Genomic DNA, 24,049 nt, shown 5'->3' with positions numbered 1-24,049 from the left:
TCAGAGCACGTCCTTGAAACCTTGTAGAAATAACTGTAAAACTATGGGTTTTAAATGGTATGAGGCCTTTTTGCAAGTCTAACACAGAAGATTTAAGGAATGGCACTACTGCAGTGGGAAACATATCTTGAAAAGAATTGAGCTCCTCAGCAGCTACCCATGCTAGTGTAGCAGTTATAATCCAGTAGCTCACAGAAGTACCAGAATCTAATGTACAGAGAGAAATCTGCAAGGGTTTGCTTTGTTGTTTTTCAACAGTACCATGAATATATGACTTACACGCAGAAACCAAAGTTCACTGTCTTATATCACCAAGCAATTACTAGTGGAGCCGTTGCTGGGGTAATGCAGTGATAGTTCTAATAAAAATTGTGCCTGGAGTGAAATCTGGGATCCACAGGAAGATACCCATTGTCTGTAGGGCTTAGGGGAGGGAGAAGGCTCTTGCTGGGATCTGGAAGAAGCTGCCTTTAACCAGCACCAAGCAGCCTATAAGTGGGTGCGTGAGGTCCCAGCTCGCTCTGGTTCTTTGGTGACCGTCACAATCAAGGTCATTACCACCTGTCACCTACAGAACTGCAAAGGGGATGGACCACCTCCTCAGGGAGTGAAACACCTCGTTTCATCTCCCATCTTGTTCTGATGAGTTTCAAACCTGTGTTTCCTAGGAGGAAAAAATAGTTAAAATATGTTAGTTTTATCCAAAGGCTAACGGCCAGTCTGGGTGGGTATTCCTCTTCTGAGGAATCTAGAATACTGTGCAGCAAAGAATTTAAGAATAAAATTTGGGAGGTAACTTTTAAAATTAAATTATTTATAGTTTTTTATTTGGGAAATGTTCTTACACTCTTTAAATTTATGTTTGGTGCCATATTATTCTTCCTGCAAAAATTATACCCTGACAATTAAAAGTACCACTTTGCAAAGTCTGTATGCTGTGTATATTAACTTACATTGTTACATAGTCAATAATTTCAGAGCACCAAACAGGTGCTACCAAGAAATATATGGATCTTGAACATAATTAATGCAACTGAGGACTGTGTTCCTTTTGAAATCTCAATCACATGCCTCGTAAACAATGTGTAAAACCCATTATAATATATCTGTCAACAATTTAATTAAAAAACTTGCCCAAACAATGTTCTTATGAGGAAATATATTGTAAGATCACCAGCAGAACATTCAGAACAGAGATGCTATGTTACAACTTAGTTTATTATGTCCTTCCATATGTTGGTGTTTAATTTGAAACACTCATTCAAATTTAAATCCATTGCCACCAAAAAGATATGGAACAGCAAAAATACAAGATATGCATTTTTACGTTGTTTGATGATGATCCTATTGCTTTAAATTTTTCAGGTAAAGTGGTTTATGGGGAGCCTATTGCTGCTAGTCTTGGCACCGATGGCACCAACTACTGGAATAAAGACTGGGCTCATGCTGCAGCATATGTCATGGGACCTCCACTGAGACCAGATCCATCTACTCCAGGTTTCCTCATGAGTTTACTGGCCAAGTAAGCAGATGAACAAACAGTGACAGCTGATGCTGAAATACACGGCAAATTCTGTCTGGAGAATATAATACCAGGTTGATGCCCTGGAGATTTTCTAAGTATAGAATGTTACATTATAAGGAAGGAGAAATGGAAGGTGAAACCATAGATGAAAAACATTTGTTACAGAAATTAGAAAGTGTTCAGATTTTGTTTCTCTGAACTCTTGCGGCCTTCTGTCCCCATTTGATTTTAATCAATAAGCCTTGCTTTGCTAATACTGCGGCAAAAATTGAAACATGACCAGGGTGGACAGTGAGGCTGTAAGTTGATGGGAAACGTGTAAAAAGTGGGGTCACAGCTAAGGGTTCTGGGGTTTGTTGTTAGCTGCCTTTTCACTTGAAATTTGGATGCAGCATAAAAACTAAGCCTTCAGACTTCCGAAGACAGATATAAGTAATCCACTCATAACATCTCTTCAGAAGGAAGTAGGAACAGAAGTATCCTTCAGATACCTGCAATTAACAAAATGTGTCGTTTGCTGGTAATTCATTACCAATAAGTTTAGCTCCACAAAAGGGTTGAATTTGACCAGAGTCTGTGAATGTATGCCTGAACACTGGCTGATGCTTGTGCAGATCCATAGAAATTTCACAGGCTATATGGATTGACACAGTCTAAAATTGCCCTAAGTGAGAATGGAACCAAGCGCTTTGCTCTGGGCAAAGTGGGACAGTCCTCCATTTGTGGGACACCTTTGACATACCCAAAGTGAAAGAGGGTTTTTTTGGTGCTTGGTTTCTTCTGAGTGGTTTCTGAAGAGGAAACTACTTTACAGAGGAACTGGCTGTTACTGTGGAGCTACTCTTGGAGAATGGGACTGAAGACAGGTTGGCAGGACATATCAGCTTTTCCTTACAGGATGGATGGCTGGATCTACCCAGCCTTGCAACAGATTTTCCGATGTGCCACTATCTGGTACGTGCTCTGATTCATAATGAACTTTGTTTCTCTGTAGTGATGACCTATCTGTGACAGGGACTGACAATTGCACCTTTGATATATGCCAGAAAGCTCTGGGGAAGGATGACTTCACAAAAATCCCTAATGGAGTGAATGGTGTTGAAGACAGGATGTCAGTCATATGGGAAAAAGGCGTGGTAAGTATATCAAGATGTCTGAACATGGCGGTAACTGATTTCTCCAACAAAATATATTCTCTCAGCAGTTATCAACTATTCAGTTTTATCAAGTGTATATATCATAGGATAACTCCTTTGACCAAATACCATAACAGAGTCCTTACTAACTCTCACTTCATGGTCCTGGGAGGTAGAAGATTCTCAGTGCTTAAAATGTAGTGCTAGAGAATAATTTCCATCATTTAGCAGCAAAAGACTGCTATTGTTTCAGCAGTAGCGCACAGTACACTTACCTGCAGCTTTTTTTTTTTTTTTTTCAATGGATTAAAGGAAAATAAAAGGAAAGAGGTGCCCAAATTTTTGACTTGGTCAGTTCTATATTTTCTCCTCTTAGACCTCTCTCAAACTTAGCTGTCGCACTACTAAACTCGCATTAGTAGTGCGACACTTCCGCACTGGGTGTCGACTTCTAATTTGTGTTCTCATCCAGAGGAAACAAGCTAGAGATAAGAAATGTTTCTCTAATATATGGCTTAGTCCTGTGATATGATGAGATAAGCATGTTCAAATCCCATTGACTTCAGATTCTCAGTGCCAACACAAGAATGCTTGGTGCTTCTCAGGACAATGCCCTTCAGGCTCCAAACAAATATGAATATGAAAGTTAATGGCCAGGTGTTTTGGATATGGGGTAGTCTGATGAGGGGAGAGGTGAAGGAATCTGGTGAGGAATCTGCTGCTTACTGGCTGTTATGATTGCTCTGGCTAATAAAATACTGTTAATTTCCAGAGGCTCTAGTTCAGCTTTCTAATTAATAATAAGTTCTCTTGCAGTAGAGAAGTAGTGAAGTTTTGTTGATAATGATGTGATGTGAAGCTTATTTATTTGTCACAGTAGAATTATCTACCTCACACACTTGATAAGGATGTGGTTCGGCATCTTGTTTATCTGTATTTGGGATTTGTCTCCAGCTGGGTGTACAAAGCAGACTTCTACCTATATTTACCTGTGGCATAGCTCTAGTGTGATTATTTATGGTGCAAACTGGAAAATCATCTAACTTGTGGTTAGTAAGAAAGTGTACATATGAATATGTACATCAGTGCTGTTGGGCAAGATCATTTTTCAAAAGGATCTTCTATCAGTAATATCCTCCCTTTTCTTACTTGTAAAATATCGCACAGCTGTGAGAGTTTGTCTGGAAAGCTTCCCTCCCTTCCCACACACTATTATTTAAAAGGGCAGTGTTAACCACTTTATGCTTTTCTTCTCAGATGACTGCTCACAGGCCACCATACAAACATGGTTTTCGACATTCTGATTCCTAGACTGACATATGCACAATATTACTGCCAGTGTAGCTGGTTTTCCAAGCAAACAGTCATGGAGGTTGGATTAAATTAGTTGTGTAACAGTGGACAGTCCCAAGACACATGTATATCCATTATTATTTGCCATGTCACATCAGCAAATCATTTTTTATACTGCTTGATCTCAAACATTTACTGAACTGTTCTATCCTCTGTGTTATTGCTGAAGAGATTTGCGTATCACCTTTCCTATATGACACGTAGCACCTTGCCTCTCCTTTATCACATTCTAGGCTCTCCGTAATACTGTCTTACAATTTTCCAAAACCTAGGTACTTGAGACGTGTTAAGTCTCCTGAGGAAACTGCTGAGCAGGACTACTGATTCAAAGACAGCTAAAAAATTTTATTTCAGTCGACTTGGGACCGGATCCACAGCGTGTTTGGCTTTTGGCTTTAAAGCCTTTTTTTCCCTTTGCTGTGGGATAAAGTAAGAGAAAGTTACCGTAATCAGTAAATGTACATTGCAGTATGTGCATCTGAGACAAATACTTATTTTTATTTCTTTTAAACTCCTCAGTATGACATTTAAAAAATACTGATGTGATGTTTGCAGAGAGCTGTCACTCATCTGAGACTTTTCAACAGCAGGAACATTTTTTTCATTCCTTGTTTAAAAAAGTAATGAGTTTGCTTTTGTGTACTCTTCTGCAGTATAGTGGAAAAATGGATGAAAACAGATTTGTAGCTGTTACCAGCACAAATGCAGCAAAAATCTTTAACCTTTACCCAAAGAAGGGGAGAATTGCTGTGGGGTCTGATGCTGACATCGTAATTTGGGATCCCAACGCTACAAGGTATGTATGGGTAGTTATTTCCTCCCATCCAGCCTCTCTGCAGGAAAAAAGTATCTCAAAGCCTCTGTACAGCAATAAACCTTTGGGGGGAGGTTATGATGTTTTTCAACAGCACTTCACATTAATTATTTACAGGTTATTTGTCTCCTACAATAGTGTGTAAGTAGGGATCTTTGATCTCTAGATAGATTTAAAAAAAATTCTCCTAGATTGCTGACCAAATGTAAAAATAGCAAGGTCTGTACATTATGCTTCCTGGGCTTGATAACCTAAGAGTAAAAATAACCACTTTGGGATGTTAGAGTAACTGTGTTAAGTGCTGGAGTATGTTTAGCTTCCTCCCACTGCAAAGAGCAGGGAGAGGAGCCAGTGTTCCTGCAGGATGACCCATTACAAGGCTTGTGTTTTGAACTTACAGCTACCTCAAGCGTGTTCAAAAGTGGTCAGGATGATGGTGAAAGTGTGGACTCTTGCCCTTCTAATGTCTTCTCCTTAGCTGATAGAGCAAATACAGTGGTAGAACCAGGAGTGGGTTCAGTTCTGAAGCTCAAGCTGTGCATGCTTATGCTTTTATTTAAGGAGTTTTCTGATTTTATGCACAGTAAGTCTGCTAGAATAGAGCTTGTCACACCAGCAACAGACGCACAAAAGGTGTGGTGACGTCTCACCCTGCATGACTTGATGCCATGGTACATTCTTGCTGCAAAGGGCATGCAGTGTCTTTCTAAGAGCGTTGACTCACAGAATCACAGAAACTTCAGAGTTGGAAGGGACCTCTAGAGATCATCTAGTCCAACTCCCCTGCTAAAGCAGGATTGCCTAGAGCACGTTACTCAGGACTGCATCCAGGCGAGTCTTGAAAATCTCCAGAGAAGGGGACTCCACAACCTCCCTGGGCAGCCTGTTCCAGTGCTCTGTCACCCTCACCGTAAAGAAGTGTTTCCGTGTATTTGAACGGAACTTCCTATGTTCTAACTTGTGCCCGTTGCCCCTTGTCCTGTCACTGGGAACCAATGAAAAGAGTCTGGCACCATCCTCCTTCAACCCACCCTTTAGATACTTGTAAACATTAATAAGGTCTCCCCTCAGCCTTCTCTTCTCCAGGCTAAAGAGTCCCAGCTCTCTCAGCCTTTCCTCATAAGGGAGATGCTCCAATCCCTCAGTCATCTTTGTTGCCCTACGCTGGACCTGCTCCAGTTGTTCCCTGTCCCTCTTGAACTGGGGAGCCCCAAACTGGATGCAGTATTCCAGTTGTGGCCTCACCAGTGCAGAGTAGAGGGGGAGAATGACCTCCTTCGACCTACTGGCCACACTCTTCCCTATGCAGCCCAGGATGCCATTGGCCTTTTTGGCAACAAGGGCACATTGCTTGCTCATGGATAATTTACTGTCTATGACTCACACAGCATACTCTGCATTACAGCTTATTTCTGTCTTCGGGTATATCCACACCATCAGCCAGCTCCATACTCAGGCCACTGTAAATATCTCAAGAATTACACATCTTGAGTCTTGCTCTGGCTCTTGTGCCCCTCCTGGTCTTGTTTAAACTGCCTGGAGATGGTCTGGCAGCCAGGTGTCACAGAGCCAGCTCACCTGTGGAGTTGTCTTTCTCAGCAGAGATGCCTGTGGGTAGTGTGAATGCATCTACACCGTTCAACTGCTGAGCAGGTTACCTTAAATCTGCAGGCACTTTAAGAGCTGAGTCTTACATCTGACCACATCCAGCCCCGCACACATCAGCAGCAGGTCAGGAGGTGCGCTGGGCTGGTGCCTTTGTCTCTAGTGAGCAGTGTGAATGTACAATTGCGCTGAAGGCACACATTGACTCTCCTTGAAATCTCTTCATCAGTGTCATCCAAATAGTCAGTAAATCCGTAGAAGACCGTGACCAATAACCTTAGATGAGTTTCGTGGGGCGTTGGGCATGATGGCAGTATGGCCAGGTTTCATCAAGATTGTCACAGTGTTTGGTGTTCCTGAAGCCTGAGCTGTTATAACTCAGATGGCATTAGATTTTCAGCCTTTGTTTTAAAACAAAAGAGTTGAAGACTCCCCTCATGGCAGAGGACAGTTTTGAAACATAACTGGGTATATCCGATTTTGGAAACCAAACAGAGGGAAAAAAAAAAAGCCCTAATCCTAGATTTACATTACACAAACAAAATTTTCTTGACCGATCTTCTGGGTTTTGAATTTCTGATAAAGCGATTCTTACTCATTTCAGTATATTAATGAGTATGAAAAAAATGTGAGAGAGCATTCTGTTTTAAGCTGCAAAGCTTGAGGACATGGAAGTTGCTGTTCAGAAGTCCCACAAAAAACTGGCAACACCAGCAAAAGAAGTTTCAGGAGTGTCAACCCCAATAAATGCAGAGGCCTGCCCAGCGCTGGGTCAGAGAGATTTTCATGTGCATTTTGCCTTCTGGCATGTTGAGCAAGCATATTTTGAGATACTAGCAATGAGCTATTTCAGGACAGTGGAGCTATGAACTCTGATTAAAAAAAACCTGAAGGATTCTTTTCTGAGCTCACTTCTGCTCTGTCTGGGGACAAATGAATCTAGAAGGATAGCAGAGTTCTGAAATTGTTCTCAAGGTGCTTTGTCAGCTCCTGTAATTATTTATCCTTTTGTTTCCCAAACATTCCTTCTGCCTCCCTTCGCTCTCTCCTGAGTGCTCTAATTGCCTTTTTGCCCTCTGCAGCTGTGAAGGTGCAGTTTTTCTTCAAATATTTTTTCAAAGACTAAACTGTATTTTCTTACCGAGCAAGCTGATATTAAGTTCAGCCAATACTTTTTTCCTGATCTCGTACTGTTCCCATTGTTTATCCCTTCGGCTTTGCTGGGAACAAGCCTCTCTGCAGGTACAATTGTGTGAACTACAGAAGTATAAATAAATCTCACTAGCGCTTGCCTATTCATTTCACTACAAATCCTGAAGAGGGCACAAACAGCCCAGCAGAAAAAAACAGCTCTAGCTAATGGACTTCAGCCGTTTAAGATATTACACAAGGTGCAGCCTCATGTGCTTTGTTGACTCTGGGGAGTGATTTTCAATTTCACAATAGGCTTGTTCCTCTTTCTTGCCAAGTCCTTTCTCTTTTGAGCGTGACTTTTTTTCTTGTTTGTAAATCTAAATCTTGCAAGAGGAAAATGCAATTTTCCAGTTCTGATTCGATGCTGCGTTGCCGTAGTCTTAAAATACTGGCTGATACTAGCCTAGAGAGTTAGACAATTGCTGAAGCATTGCTGTGAGGAAGTGGTATTATCACAATCTGTCAGAGGAAGTCTATAGGGAAGATTCTAAAGTCAATCTGAAAGGTAGTGAAGCTCTTCAAAATACAAAAACTTGTGTCCCTACAAAATCTGCTGCATTTCCCCTCCCACATCATTGCACAATAGTAACATGTTGGGTGCTATCTGGGCATTCAGGATTTTCTCTTTCTAGGTTGCAAAACCTAGTGAATTCAACGTGACAGCTCTGCAAGCCGTGAGCAAATGCAATTCAAGGTTCCGCTTCCAGCACTGTGCCTCTTTAGCTGAGGCTCTCCTGTGGGTCAGCGTCTTTGACTGGCCTACATCTGTAGCATTTTCTGGTAATTTCTGCAGAAAATGTTATATGAACAGTTATCAGATTTGCTACTGTATTTAAAAGCTTCTAAATACTGGGTTTAGCGGGTCTCCATGAAAGCAAGAATTTTTGAGAAGAAACACATTAAATGTATAAATTAGAAACTGCGTTAGAAACGATGGGTTGTGAGCTCTGCCAGGTTAGCTCTATTTCTTAGCTTCCTTATACTTATTGAATATTCGTTAAAGAATAAACAAATACCAAAGGGACCTGTTGGTTTATTGCAGCCATGTGCTACCAAACACCATCTTGCAGACGTCAACACCCTCAGCATCTCAAGCACAGCCTGTGCACACAGGATTGTTTTGTGAGAACTCCTTGGAAAAACATATGTAGGCAGCAAATGTATACTCAGCGTACCATCTTATTTAAATCTCTGCTTCGATCAAGAATATTCACTGACTTCTTTCAGAGGCACACAAATAAAATAACAGCCTCAAGTCTGTGAAACAAAAGCAACTGTAAAGACTGTTCCAGAAGGAGAGGGCAGACTAAGCAAGGAAAAGGGAATGTCACCTGTCAGCAAGTCAGTGTCCTCTATAGCTGATGCCTTTAGCTATTTGAAAGCAAGCAAGAATACAAAATCTCTTGGGCTTGTTTCAGAAATGCTCTAGCAAGGAATCTAAATACAGCAGTACCCAATTCAGGCTGTGGAAATAGCTGAGCATCCCTTGTAAAGTAGGGGCAGAAGGTGCTAAAGATCTCATAAGAGACAGTTAGCTCCTGTCGGGTATTAGGGTTCGGTAAACTCATTGTAGCCTGTTGGATCCTTGCAAATAAGCCCTGGATCACGCCCCAAGATCAAACATCCATAGGGTTAAAAAACCTGTCTCAAATGGAGTTTAACTTTCAAAGTTTATCCACTTCACTATGAAAACATGCAGTCTGGGAAACCTCACCCACCAGCTTTTTTCCACTTCTTAAATATAGCCTAAAAGTTAGCTACTTTTGAATGCAGAGGCAGAGCTGGCTGTGCAGGTAGCAGTCTCTCACCCCATCCTCCTGCCTCTTTGGCAGGCCCAGCGTGTGCCACTGGAGCTGGGCTCAGCCCTGGGCAGAGCAGTGATGGCTGCAGCCCCAAGCACACAGCTGCTGGAGCAGGGTCCTGAGGTGAGGAAGAGAGGGAGGAAAAGGACACCTTACTCTGTAGTCTACCGGCTTTGATTTGACTATGACGTGACTAGGGAAGATGTGGTTTCTAGACCCTGTTTCCAGTGTTATGCATTTTAGGGGCAACAGTCACTGGATGCAAATCAGCAAGAAGTCGGAGTCCCCCAGTCTGCTGGCATATGTTCCCTCAATGCCTTTGTTTGCATGTAGATATAACCATAGATAAATCTGTTGCATTTGTTAGAACCAAAATCTTCAGCCTATGTCTGTCTCATTTGTAGTCAAGTCTTCAGCTTCAGAGGCTTAAGTGGAGACAAGTTACAACATTTAAGCACTCTTTGCCAAGCAACTGCCTGTAATTTTTTGTAACATGAAAGAGGAAGAAACCGAGATGTTAGCAGATGATTAGAATAAATAATGCCGCAACTGTCTTACTCTCTTGATGAATGAGCATAATTTTGAATACTAAGTATATGGATAACTGCATCTAGACACAATGAGGCAAAATGAAATAATGTGGCATACAAATAGGTATGCATAGGACAAGTATGTTCTGGCATTTTCAATAGCCCCACATTGTTTTGCACAAGTGCAAGCGTGTGCATGCATGAATGTACACTAATTCACTACAATCAGAGTTCCTGTCAAAAGCCTGTTATCTCAAATTAAGGGGACATGGAGAAAGAAACAATGGGCACAAATTAAAATACAGGAAATTCCATTTAAACATAAGAAATAACTTTTTTTTTTGCTGTAAGGGTGATCAAACACTGGCACAGGCTGCACAAAATGATTTTGGAGTCTCCATCTCTGGAGGTACTTAAAACCTGACTGGACACGGCCGTGAGAAAGCTACTTTGGCTGACCCTGATCAGAGCAGAGTGCTTGGAATAGATGATCTCCACAGATGCTTTCTAGCCTCAATGCTGTGGTTCTGTGAACTGTAGCAAAACAAGCCTCTCTGAGAGAGCATGATGTACGTTTCCCTAGTAACTTGCTGTCTCACAAAATGTCAGTTGTTCTCTTTAGACAACTGAATCTTAGAAATGTTACCAAAAATTTTTAAATCTTTTTTATTTTCTCCTTATATAACCTTGCCTTTTTCTCCCCGATGATCACTTCCAGATTTCTTTAGTCATTGAATAGACTAACTTGTATTTTCCTCTCTTTTTATGCTTTTCTGAAAGCTTAATTTCTCATTACAGTTTCCCTCTGCCCATTATGCAGTTTGACAATTTTCACTTTCATCCCATACCTGTTTGGAGTGATTGATAGGACCAGACTGATGGTATTGTTGACAAATAAGTTACTTACCATAATCAGAAAAATAATTTTGCTGTCATTCTCTACCCATCTTAAAATGATGAATTTTAGGAGTTATGATTGCATGAAATAAAGATCCCATCTCTCAAATGAGTCACTTGGACTCAGACCTCCCAAACATTAACTTCCTACCTCTTCTTGCACCTGTTATTTTATCCACAAATCTCCTCAATTCATATGGCTGCTCAAACTCAATGCTTATTAGAAGATATTTTTTTAAGAGGCTAGAAATACAACTTTACAAATAGTTGCCTGCATGTATTTGCATGTGCAGCAATTGCAATTCTTTAATATAAAATAGGGCCTGCAGGTTTTAATCCACATTATAGGCTTATAGATAGCATTTTTGCACATAGATCTTAAGACTTTCTTCTTTTTCCTCTCTTTTTTTCCCCCCTCCTTTGCTTTTCTTTGTAATAAAACTGACTCTTTAACATTAACAAAGTTCAACTTAATTATCATTATAAATGAGTGGTGACTCAGGACAGCACAGAAAGGTGAACGATCTATTTATTTTTTTCTAGATTTTAGAAAAGCAGGTTAACATTATGGACAGTTAAAAGGCATCTGAAAATGATGTGAAGAGGCAACTCTCAAAGGCAGATACTATCCTCATCAAACTGGCATTTCTCACCTACCTGCAGCTCCCAAAAGCTTAGAGATACTGCACTGTAAACAGTGAGACAAGTTGCTTACAGCTCAAATACTCACTCTTACATAAGTTGGCTTTCTATGGCAGCTGTCAACGAAGCAGTTATTTTCTCTTCAACAATGGACTCAGGTCATTTTAGCTGCCTTTATTACTATATTTTTAATTAAGTAAGTAATTATAAAATAGGTGTCCTCCCTTTACTGAGATGTTGAGCAGCTATTCTTGCCTCTGGGCAGTTGACTACAGCATTCCTTCATATTCCTGTACTTGGAATTTTTAAACAAAACGGTGTGAGGTATGCTCTAGTTTCCATTGAAAGTCATAACATTCTTCATTTTCTTATGCTCACCTTGAAAATTAAAGTGATAATCCTCACAGCAGTCAAAGTTTAGGTCCTAGAGCTCACTCTAGTCCAACAGATCTACCTTCACTGGGCTGATGTAGCTTCATGTCCTATGCATTATGAGGGGTAGAAGATCACCCTAATGTCTAATGGTTTCCCTTCATCCAGTTCCCCTTCCTGCCTGTATTGATATGTAATATCTGTAATGTGTATGTACAAATAATGACTGTAACTCATTATTTAGTACTTCAGGCTCTGACTGAAGCATAGACATGTTTATGATGCCCCTGGGTTGTGTTTGACTTGAAATGAAAACTGGTGCCTTTAACTCCTTAACAAAACTTCAGGGCATAACTTTTGAGCTGACCACCTGCACAGTCTTGAATTTCACCCTACAGCTTGCTGTACTAGGCTAATCTGATGGTCTTTTCTAAATTTCAAACTTCAGTTTGCAGTTTATTTACATATAATATTCTAGGAGTGGTGTAAAGCCCTTTCTCACCTGGGGCATAAATAAATACAGGCTTACTAGTCACTGAATCCTCACACAGTCAGAGAAAATCTGGTAATTGCTCTTAGACTAAAATAATAGCTATTTGACTGTAGTAGTTGGACAGAAGCACTGTATTGAAAAAAAGACAATTTCAGAAGCATGTCTTCCTCTTTGGTACTAAAGGAATGTCAATTTTTATATTCATAGCCTAAAACCTTTTGCAAGATAGGTGTATCAGAAGCAGCTGAAGTCAGTTACATGGAAACACTGATGTAAGCAGGAACAAAACAGGGCCTGATGTCTTTGCAGTATCCTCTTTGTAGAGGAGAATGTTCTTTTCGATATTGAAGAAATCATTCTCATCTCAGTCTCCATTTGAGAAAGGGCTGCTTGAAACAAGAGCCACTGTAATTTATAACCAGAATTAGAGAATTTTACAAATTTTATAAAACAAAATCCAATACAGGTTTTTGAAGCCTGGAGTCAGAATCTGCACTCTCATGTTGACTAATCCCTTACGTCAGGCATCACATAGGATGCTGGAGACAGCTGTTACATTATACTTCACTACGATGGCAGTCTTCTTTTCTTGGATAATAAGTAGGTTACAGCTGTTCTTGTCATTAGCTGAGTGGTCAATAGCATTCAGATGTTTGGAGCAAACATTGACATTTTGTTAAGATTCCCAGCAAGCTGCCTGCTACTGAAACAGCTGGTACAGCAGGAAACAGTCTGTTGCAGAAGGATACTGTCTAGTTCTGTTTTAATTGGTTGGTCACTCGCTACCAGAAACTTTCACTGCCATTGATAACGTCAAAGGGTTAAATCACAGACGAATTTTGGTGATCTACATCAGGGACAATACACTTCACCTTCAGGAAGGGCAGTGCAGTCTAAGACTTGTTTCAACAGAAGAGTTATAAATGAGTTCGATACAAGTTTCTTGTTGAGGCAAGCTCTGGGAAATGTGTTTTGTCATATTGTAAGGTTTATCTGTACAAATGGATATTTCTTTTAAATGTGCTAACTCCCATTCCTTTTGTATCTTTTTATGAAGGACATACTTACCTCTGAGTGATCCTGCTGTAGCGCATTTAAACAGCTCATATGTTGAGTTAAAGGATCTTGCTTATTTTTCTGTTAGTTTGCTCAAATTACCTTTCCCATTTTTAATTTCAAGTCCCTGCGCTATTGTGCAAATAGATATGATGTATACCCAGCGAATGCTAAAGATAATTATATTACAATTGTTCTTATTTACTGTTCTAGCAATTGGACCCATAAGGGTAGTACAATAAGCTAGAGGAATATGTTCACAAACTCTTTGTAGGGCTATTCTAACACCCGCGGATATAGTTGTTCGACAGCGTTCATAGGACTGGTGAATGCAAGAGAGGTCTGACTTCTATTGCTCACTCTTTCCACTGTGAACCTACAAGATGATGCTGATACTGGTGAGCAGGCATGCATAATTTTTCTGCCCAATGTGTGATGGATAAGGAAAAGGATTTATTCCTATGGGGAGACTGGCCATATACAGCCTTTGAAAAGTGAGTTGCCACCAAGATTTAAATGTAGCCCCTAGTAGAACCAGTTATTCTAAGTTCAGCAGAACGATACGAAAGGAAAATGAAGTATCCTTCCACAAATTCTTTTTTCCTCTATATAAATAATCATTTGAAATACTTGATACGTGATTACTTTTGAACATGGCTATAGTTCAAGAAAGATACAGGTTTTGTTGGGGTTTTGACATTTTGATAAGGATGTTAACTAAAGTTTTAGAAAATTCTTCTCCAAGTACATCAATATTTTAATCTCTTAATATTTCATATTAGTTTTTACTTTGATAATTCTTTTACAAAAGATGTGGTCTCTGGAATAATGTTAATGCTGTATATGCATGATCGGTTTTTGATTGTGTGAGCACCCATTCTGGAAAACACTGACGGCTAGCCAAAAGCATGATGGTTCCTTCTTTTCAGAAATTAAAATGACAGTAAAAATACCAACTCTCCAAATTATTTTTAAAAAAATAAAACTGTAGATCGGAAACAGGAAGTTAATTAACTAAAATTCGAAATCTTGTGACCCATTTTACATACAGTAAGACAGTAAGTATCTCAGTAGGGAAAACAGATAATAAAGGAAGTATACTCAGCCTGCAATTCCAGATGCTAATGTCAGCTCTAGCATTGGCTCTGCTTTTCACGTAGCCAGTTAGGGTTGGAGAAATTGGCTAGAAAAATGCTGATCATAAAGAATGAGGTCTATGCATAAATGAAACAATAATACTGTAGCTCAAATAAGTACTGTTGAGGTCTAAAATTATAATTTGCTTAATACCCTTGGAGGAAAGGTGTGTAGAAGTGTGATGTTGTCATTATTATTTAGCAGCATTGAGATATTTGCGTGGTAATCCAAATGGCTCAATCCAACTCACATTAAAAGTTACGAAAATTCATTGTCATCTACTGACTTTCCAGTGAAATAGTCTGTTATTCGTGAGTCTCAATCTTTGAAACATTGCAGCCATACTTTTCAAACTTGAAATTGCAAGTCATTCTAGCTAAAAGGTCAGAGCTTTTTCTGACCTTACCATGTGTAGATATTTGCTTGGCAAGGCAGAATGAAATCACGTTATCCAAATAAAATACTACAACCTGATTTTTTCCCCACTAATCTCTTCCTAGTGGAAAATTTTGCGTTTCAAGGCTGCAAAGTTCTGTCCTTTTGACTCCCCCTTCATTCTTTTGAAATGCAATTACTGTTCAATGAAATGTTAATGCTCTATCCTATTTTTACAGCAGTTCCATGATGTACTGTACAATGTCGTAGTTCAATAATGCTACTAAATTTTCTTCCTTTATCAATTTCTCAAAATTTTAAAATGAAGTAAAATGCAAGGATGATAGTAATTTTATGTATTGTTTTGTTTTGTAAACACAGGACAATATCTGCAAAGACACATCACCAGGCCAACAACTTCAATATATTTGAAGGAATGGTCTGCCATGGAGTCCCAGTTGCAACAGTTTCAAGAGGCAAAGTGGTTTATGAAGGTGGAGCTTTCAATGTCATAGCAGGAGAAGGCAAATATGTCTCCCGTCCACCATTCCCTCCATATGTCTACAAACGAGTCAGGCAGCGGGAGCAGGTTAATTAAACTAATAAATCTCTATAATGCTTTGGACAACATGAGGATAACTAGCTCTTGGGAAGAGAGGTTTGGGGAATCGATGGTAATTTTCCTTACTAATCAAAATCTGCCAAGGTGGGAGGAAATGAAACTAAGGACTCAAATTTATAGTTCTTTATCTTACAGAAAAATACCATAGCCTAGTTCCTGCTTTTAGGGTAGTCTGTATAGCTCATAAACTAAGCCTGGGTACTTTTTAAAATAAACACTTCCCACCTGAAATAAAGGTGGACAGAGTTTTGCTCATGTGTAATCTGACTAACTGCTAGATTTCATCACCGATTTCACTGAAAATCAGAGAGGCTTAACATCATATGCAGGAGAAATCTTATACTGTGGCAGAAATCAATAATTCTCTAACTCGTTCAAGGATCAGATGTTTGGAGCTAAACCCTGTAGAATTTTGAACACTTGGCTCTCTTCCAGCAAGAATGTGTTAAAAGCTGAACATGTGCAAAGTGCACTGCTGGACCAAGCAAGATAGCTCTGTTCAAGCTTGTGTTCTATATTTTTTTAAAGAGGAATGTTGCAACATACATGAAGATTAAATTTTCAGTAAATATTTACCATGGAAGCATTTATGAAGCATGCTCTTGACTCCTTAGTGTTACTTATTGTGTGTAGGATTTTCAACGCACCCAGACTAAGTATATTTTAAAATCACAACCTGAAGCAGTGGGATTCACTGCAGGACCTAAAAGTTGAATCAGACAAGCATCCATGTGAGATATGGCCCTTTGAAATTCTTCCAAGATATTTCTGTATGTTTTTTCCTGCTGTTGTCTTTATGGACTGAGAAAGGCATGTAAATGTGGCTAAGTGAGGCTTTCCTTCAAAGACCACACTTTCACAGGAGCTGGTGGGCTGTGTGCAAGTTGATGCACACAACAGAGTGGATAGGCAGGGAAGTCCCCTCATGAGTGCACAGTTTTTCCCTGGGAACTGAGAGCAGAAAACAGATGATTGCATTTTTGCATTTTCCAAACATAAAGGAACATTTTTTTTTTTTTGGAAATGAGGACGAGTTAGTATAAATTAGATAAACTAGAGATATTTTTATTTGCATTATGCTAGCATCTAACTGTGCTGTTTCTACTTTGCTTTTTAGTTTGTAACTAGGTGTGTCATTTAAATCTATTCACAATTTCGATATATTCTATTCAACTTTTCTTTGTGAATGAAGGTTAATGTTTCCGGGGGAAAGGAAGGGCAAAGAAAATAATCTCATCCTGGACTTCCCAGATTTCATAGAGAAGTGAACCAGTTCGCTTTCCACTGAACGTTTAACCAAATTGAAACAATTGCTCCAAAAGTCATGCAATTCCATGGCCAGCTGCAGATAAGGATGTCTCACAGGCTAAAGAGTGAGAACTGCTCACCTACAGTAGACTCATTCTGTATTTTTACAGATTCTCTTTGCAGTGTTTCTCTTAGAAATCATAGTCCTTTGGATCTGTCTTCAGTGCGGTATGCATCATGCACAAAGTTGTATGTGCTTGTAAATCTGTTTAATCCACTGGACATTGAAAATATTTGGTACTTTGTTAACGAGGGCTGCTTATTATTACAGCACTTTCGTTGTTATGCAATGTTGATCTCTTTGACTTTTAGTGCAAAATAAATGCCATGTAATGGTAACAGAAACTAGCTATTGAAACCAGATTTGTACTGGCATTATACCAGCAAAACTTGGGGCATTCCTTTTCATGCAAGAGAACATGCTGCAGTTATTAAATGATAATTAGGTTCTTCCTCAAGCATAGCCGAGTCTTAGTGACTCCAGATCCTGGCTTCTCTGCTAAAGACTTATATCCCATGTTAGAAGAAGATGATTATCAAAACTAAACTAAAATTTAAGAGAAATTTGATAATTATAGAATTCTGAAAGGCTTCAGTGAATGTGGTAGTTTCGATCTCCCATCAAAGCTGCAGAGAATTTTCCCTTAATCAAAACATAAGTGCAAACTGTCTTCAGAAGTGATTTTTCAACCAGCTCAATCTCCTGTAGCCAGCAGCTATGATGGTGGATGGTACATGCCCATACAAGGCAGGATTCTCTTTGTTTCACTGATGTTCATTAACCTCTCTTACCTGTATTAATCACAGAATCACAGAATCTTCATGGTTGGAAAGGACCCTTAAGATCATCAAGTCCAACCGAACAACCTACAGTCTCTGTCACTAGAGCATGCCCTGAAGTGCCAAATCTACGTGTTTCTTAAACACCTCTAGGGATGGTGACTCAACCACCTCCCTGGGCAGGCTGTTCCACTGCCTGACCACTCTTTCAGTAAAGTGATTCCTCCTAATATCTAATCTAAACCTCCCCTGCTGCAGCTTCAGACCATTTCCTCTGGTCCTGTCATTATTCACCTGGGAGAAGAGGCCAACACCCACCTCTCTCCAACCTCCTTTCAGGTAGTTGTAGAGGGCAATGAGGTCTCCCCTCAGCCTCCTCTTCTCCAAGCTAAACATGCCCAGCTCCCTCAGCCTCTCCTCATATGACCTGGTCTCCAGACCCCTCACCAGCCTGGTAGCTCTCCTCTGGACACGCTCCAGCACTTCAATGTCCCTCTGGTACAGAGGGGCCCAGAACTGAACACAGCACTCGAGGTGAGGCCTCACCAGTGCCGAGTACAGAGGCACGATCACTTCCCTGCTCCTGCTGGCCACGCTATTCCTGATACAAGCCAGAATGCTGTTGGCCTTCTTGGCCACCTGGGCACACTGCTGACTCATGTTAAGCTGGCCGTCCACCAGCACCCCCAGGTCCTAAGAGCATCACTGGAACATGTGATTACTTTATCAAGAACAAGCTTATAGCTTGAACGTGCAGCTAGTCAGCTGTTCTGGAGAGCGGCTCAGGTGTGTGTTCTCTGTACCTGTTCTCTCCTGGGATATCCTAAATAGCCGAAGCAAGATTAAAAAAATATACAGAAACAACCAGATTAATTGATTTATTATATTAGCATATCCTAATTATTTATGTGCCATAATCTGTGTGGTTTTGCCACTCCAAGATCTGTTTGGACTAAGGACAAGAGAAGCATCAATACAATGAGGTGGAACATGGTCAGTTGCTTCTTTAAAAAAATAGGTTTAGAATTGCTTTGTTACGGTGCTGAACAGATTGAGCACTCGGCTCCTTATGAAAGCTGAGAACTGAACTGTTTAATGCCAGTGTGAGGGAACTTTTTAGGGGAGGGGTTTGACGAAAGTGTTGAGATGCGTAACATACAAAGCTGGGTTATCATAGGGCTGCTGTTTTCATTGTGTCAAATTAGCAGTTGCAAGGGGAAGAAACATAATAGTGAAAGATTTGAAATATTTTATTGCAGGTCTGTCAGCCTGTTCCTGTTAAGAGAGCACCATATACAGACGTGGCCTCAGCAATACCCATCGAACGAAAATAACAGGCCCACTCCCCAGCTTGGCTCTTGCAGGTAACTGTCTCTTTTCATTAGTGAAAATTACTTTACTTAATTTTTCTCTGAAACTTCAAGGAAAAAAAAGGTGCAGTGGGCCTTCTAGCTTGTGACAGGCTTGTCTGAAAGAAGCCCTCTCAGAAGCTGAGTTGTCTTGGTATCTTTAAATTTGATGAAAACGTGTGGCAGCCCAGGTATGGCGGACCTCTTTCTGACTGGAGCCTCATTTAAAAATGTCAGTTGAGAGAAGCAAATGGAGTTTAACTGCTAGATTGAGACATGGGTATGAAGGCCCATAGAAAAAGCGACTTCAGTTAGCACCAGGAGTACAAACAAAGCATAAATATTTGGCTTTCAAATTTACAGAAAGAAAACGTGTGAAAAATTAATTTCTCTAGTGTCGCTGTGTTACAGAAAACTCTCCACCAATTGTGATAGATTTGTTTTGCAAGGACAACAGCTGTCTTCATGCAATAGAGGCACTGCAGTCAATGCCAGCAGTGCTCTAATGGATGGTTGAGCTACTGTAAGGCTCAGTGCTGCTAACAAGGGAATAACACTTGATGTCTCCCTTTCCCTCCTCTCCAGTGTCCACAGCACATAGCTTGCTTATAGATACTCCCTCACCTGTATATACCCTGGTGCTCAGTAGACCTTTCTGTGAGATGATTTACTTGCTAAGCCAGCAGAAAACAATTAGCTTCTTTTTTCTGGATTGGTCTTCTGTTGGCTTAGTTTGTTGAACTGTCTCTCAGAAGAACCTAGCAAGAATCAATGCAGTGCAACACAGGGGGGGGGATCAGGCAGCTGGGGAGAAGGACTAGGTGATGCCACCCCACTCTTTAACTGTTTAACAAGAAGAAGAAATGCTCCAGGAAAAAGTAAAAAAACTGAGACTTACATCACAATTGAGACATGGTGCTGCTGTACGCCAACTGCAGCTGAAATGTCTTCTACAGCAGGGGAGTTGATTTACATGGGTCAGGAGGACAGTGAGGGGCAGTAAGCATGACAAAATCCAGGCTCAGTTTTTGGGGGCGTATGCGTACCAACAATGAAATCAACTAGATGGATGTAAAACCCCAGTTGCACCTCACATAAAATGGGTCTGTTCTTAGTGCTAATTAATATGAGGACATGAACAAACCTGCAATGGTGGGGGGGTGGAGTTAGCTTGTCCACATTTCATTGTATCATTCCTTTAAAGCTCCCTCACAGTGAACCTCATCCAGGGCATCAGTAGCAGCAATAGAGTGCAGCAGGCTATTTGTTTCCCCGTCACAAGGGAGAAAGCTTTTGTAATAGAGAGGACTAAAGGCTAAGCTGCAATAGAGTGAGGGAGCAATAATCATTCTTTCTAGCTCCTAGCACACTTTCTCCATTATTACCTCTCTGAGTGACAAATTGCAAAGCAGAGATTTTCTTTTGAAAGATTATATCATATTGTCTTTTTCTTCTCTGTAGATAAAAAGCAAATGAAAATGACTCTGCTGTCCCCACCAAAGCAGTGCATTCTGGGTCCAACAATCAATCCACAATCAACTTCACAAGAGCCAACATGAATCGACAGTAACCAATAAACATTATGCTGTGCTTCTGGATGAAAGTTGTCCTTGCCATTTCTTTTTAAAAGGAATTTTGTTATTAGAACTGGAAAATTCTTTTTAGAAAATGGAATAATAATAAAATAATAACTACAATTATAATGTGGCAGCAGTTCTGTAGGTTCTTAAGTTTGGGAATGGTATTTCTTAATGTTTATCTTTAGAAGGTATCAGCTAACCTATAAAGTCAAAGCAACGAGAAATGGTATTTAAGCACATTTTCTACATTCTTGCTCTGTTAGGTCACACGAGGTAAATCCTATTTCTTTAATTTCATGTGCTAGGAAGATCTCTGTTGTGTTTAACAATGCAGAGAATTCTAATCGCAGATACTGAATTTGTTTTTTTGTTTTTCCTTTCCTGGAAGGGGTCAGGTACAGAAAAATGCCAGTTCAGAGGAACCGTCACTATTTTAGAGCTTCTGCTACATCTCCCGGTCTTTAAAGGAGTTTATACATTTTGTCCCTGCCAGCTGCACTGTCAAGCCTCTATTGGTGTGTTCAAGTATTTCCTTTGCTACACCCTAGCCAAACCTATGCTAACCATACTGGTGAACTCACCTACAATACTATTTTGTGTTCTCACTTTATGGAGAGATGTACAACCATAACTTGAAGGCTTATGATGTGGGATCACCAGAGCAAGAGAGTAATGCATTAATTAAAAATGTTTGACTGCAAATGTGAGGTTTATCTCAATTTAACTAATACTTTGGGTTTTGTGGGACAAGATTCCTAATTTAAAAAGAAATCTCATTTGCTCAACTTATCTGATTTCCCATTTGAGAAGTAACTGTATTCTTAGAAGCGTGACTCTGTTACCATGCCTAGACAGCTTTTGCCTCAGAAACCTAGAATGTTGTTTAAAGTTGCATTTTCACATGTGATAGCCTTTCTTTTTAAGCAACTGTCACTGGGGAATATTTAAGAGAGAAATGAGGCTCACACAAAAACACCTGTACAGTGAGTTTATTCTCCTATATGTAGAAACAGTATAACCTGTATATCTGTGCAACCCATGGGCCAAACAGGCAGAGAAAAACATTCATATTTTAAGATACAGAAAGCATATGATAATTGCTGTTATTTTTGATTTGACAGTGGAAGGCAGACTTGTTCCTGCTGTATTGATAGGCATACAGTGATGTATGAGTTTGGATGAGAAACAAACTCCAACCAGGTCAGTAGTTTTTGTGTCTCTAAAGAAAAAAGGAGAATTTTCTTTCTAAGATGACGGAGGATAACCATGGTGATGTTCAGGAAGAGCACAGGTTCCCATTTCTCAGATTGTCTTTGGGGCGGCAGAGAAGCAGAACCAGGCACCCAGCACTATTACAATGACTATTGCAAGGGAATGGAGTTCACTGTTCAGTGTAGACTTCCACACTGCAGTGGTCTGCATCTGAGTTTGTTGTCTAGTCTCCCTCTGTAAGCAACAGAGAGAAAGGTGCCCCTGCAACACTGTTCATCTCTGCATCAAGATCTAAAACAGTCTAGATGAACCTGTCCAGAGTTTTTCTCCTTTCAGATGAGATGAGTAGTTTTCTTGCAATGCCAGTTTGTCTCCATTGACTACAAAGAGAATACAGTGTGACTAACTAGTGCAGATGTCTACTCTGCAGCTGCCTTCCACCTAGTCCGTCTCTGCGTCTCAGAGCTGGAACTTCCTGGTACGAAGGATGCCCGCCTGTTCTTAAATTTTGTCTTGTCAAGAGTGCTTGTCAAGCAGGAATCCATTCTTTTGAATTAATCTTTTGCTACCCTGGAAGAAGAGCAGAAATTTGGGAGGAGTAGGGGAAAAAGCAGGGGGGAGAAAGGACCTATTTCTACTTTAACAATATCTTATACTTGTATGCAGTATTTCATCTGAGACTTCGGGTTTTAACAATAATTAGAGCCTAGCAACTGCATGATATACCTATGAGACAAGTAAATATAATTAGAGTAAATTTACAGTTGTGAGAACTATGGATGCTCAAAGCTCTGCAATCACTCAAGTGATTGAATATATGTAGTTGCCTGACGTTTAACATCCAGTGTTGGCTTAAGTGAGTTGCTCAAGGCCAAAATGACTCAAATATCACAGAAATGAAATCCAAGAGTAAAGGCTGCCGGTCCTTTGGATACTGTGGATGTGCCCAGGACTTTCAAATTTCCTTTGGGCTCTTGGGACACCTACTGAGATCAAAGTGATACAAAAGACTGCGGATCATGAAAGCCCAAAGGAATAAAGTGAGTGATTTTTCTCAAAACAGATGTTTTCACAGTGTGATAACAGCAAGTAGTTTTATGAGTTATATAAACACCCATTTTGTAAACTGAGCTCTCCAAACCGTGAAAGTGTAATCTGTGGAAAAATGTGTAAACTTTTTTAGGTTTCCTACAGATTTTTGTTAGATTAGAAATGAGGAAGCTTCTCCCTGTGCAATTAGCGGAGAGAGTTCCTGATCCCTGTGTTGGTATTTACTGCTCTGTACCATGGATTATACTCCTCATAGGAGGTATCCTTTGGATTTTGTTCTTAACAAATGCCTACTTTTTAATGCCAATGACTTTTTTAACTATTGTGCAGATGTCACAGAAAAAATTATCTGTGTATTTGAAATGGGATTTACACCAAAGCACATTCTGTATTTTTACATCCTTGAGTGCAACAAGTTATTGAGGCTGTCAAGTTTATGAAATTTATCAGTATTTGTTTTGCCATGACACATGCAGGCCCTAGGACCTGAATCCTGCTACAAGGTGACAAGTAATAATAGCTCTTGAGAAACTGTGTGACATCAAAAATATTTCAGGTGTGCTATTCAGGCACTACTATTAAAGTTGAGACTGTCAGGCTCCAAATCCCTGCTATCCTTTTTCTTTTTCCGCTTATGTGGGGCACACTATAATGGTGGTATCTTCACAGGGATATAATTTTCAAACTGCCCAGGTCCCTATTCCAAAACACTGGTAATAAGTTACAGCAGAGCCAAGCACAGTAGGATATTTTTTCTAGTGGGCATGTAGTTAATTGGGGATGAAACAGGATTATAAAATGCATTTGTGTCAGCACAGGTCCGGAACTGGAGCACTGGAAGGAGCACTGAGTGGTTTCTCAGTCCTGCCTCAGCCTCTAGACACTGACAAGACTTCTGAATTTGTCCTACAACCACATCCCAGATATCATTTTTCATTACATTCTCACAGAATTGTTGCTGGGGCTGTGCTAGAACTGTAGTCCTAAAACAACAGACGCCCCGCATTAGGTTGGAAAGCTGGTTTAGAGGTGACTTTTGCAGGACAGTTTCCTTGAGCTTTTCATGGGGAAGTTAGACAACAGTTGCTTTCCCAGATGTTTGAATCCTACCTCATTTAGCTAGAGTCTGCAGGCTTCTCCAGCACCTGTTGAGAAAAATGTTTGCTTTCTTTGATTCTTTTTGGTCACTCAGCAAGAGTGGACTATCTCTGATTGCT

The 24,049-nt window shown here is 40.1% G+C and overlaps 1 protein-coding gene across 1 annotated transcript in view; it reads left to right on the top strand.

The window, feature by feature from the left end:
- The window catches only part of DPYS (dihydropyrimidinase), a 33,743-nt gene extending 13,150 nt beyond the window's left edge, over positions 1 to 20,593 (top strand). The window contains exons 5-10 of the mRNA XM_074573659.1: positions 1,366 to 1,522; positions 2,520 to 2,661; positions 4,668 to 4,810; positions 15,313 to 15,520; positions 18,901 to 19,005; positions 20,452 to 20,593. Coding sequence (XP_074429760.1) covers positions 1,366 to 1,522; positions 2,520 to 2,661; positions 4,668 to 4,810; positions 15,313 to 15,520; positions 18,901 to 18,975 — 725 coding nt within the window. The 3' untranslated portion in view covers positions 18,976 to 19,005; positions 20,452 to 20,593. The remainder of the gene's footprint in view (positions 1 to 1,365; positions 1,523 to 2,519; positions 2,662 to 4,667; positions 4,811 to 15,312; positions 15,521 to 18,900; positions 19,006 to 20,451) is intronic.
- The last annotated feature ends 3,456 nt before the right edge of the window (positions 20,594 to 24,049 follow it).

Source organism: Larus michahellis, chromosome 2 (assembly GCF_964199755.1).
Source record: "Larus michahellis chromosome 2, bLarMic1.1, whole genome shotgun sequence".
In the NCBI taxonomy this organism is placed as follows: domain Eukaryota; kingdom Metazoa; phylum Chordata; class Aves; order Charadriiformes; family Laridae; genus Larus; species Larus michahellis.
Note: the sequence above shows the minus strand (reverse complement) of the source record. Positions and strands in the feature narration are given on the sequence as shown.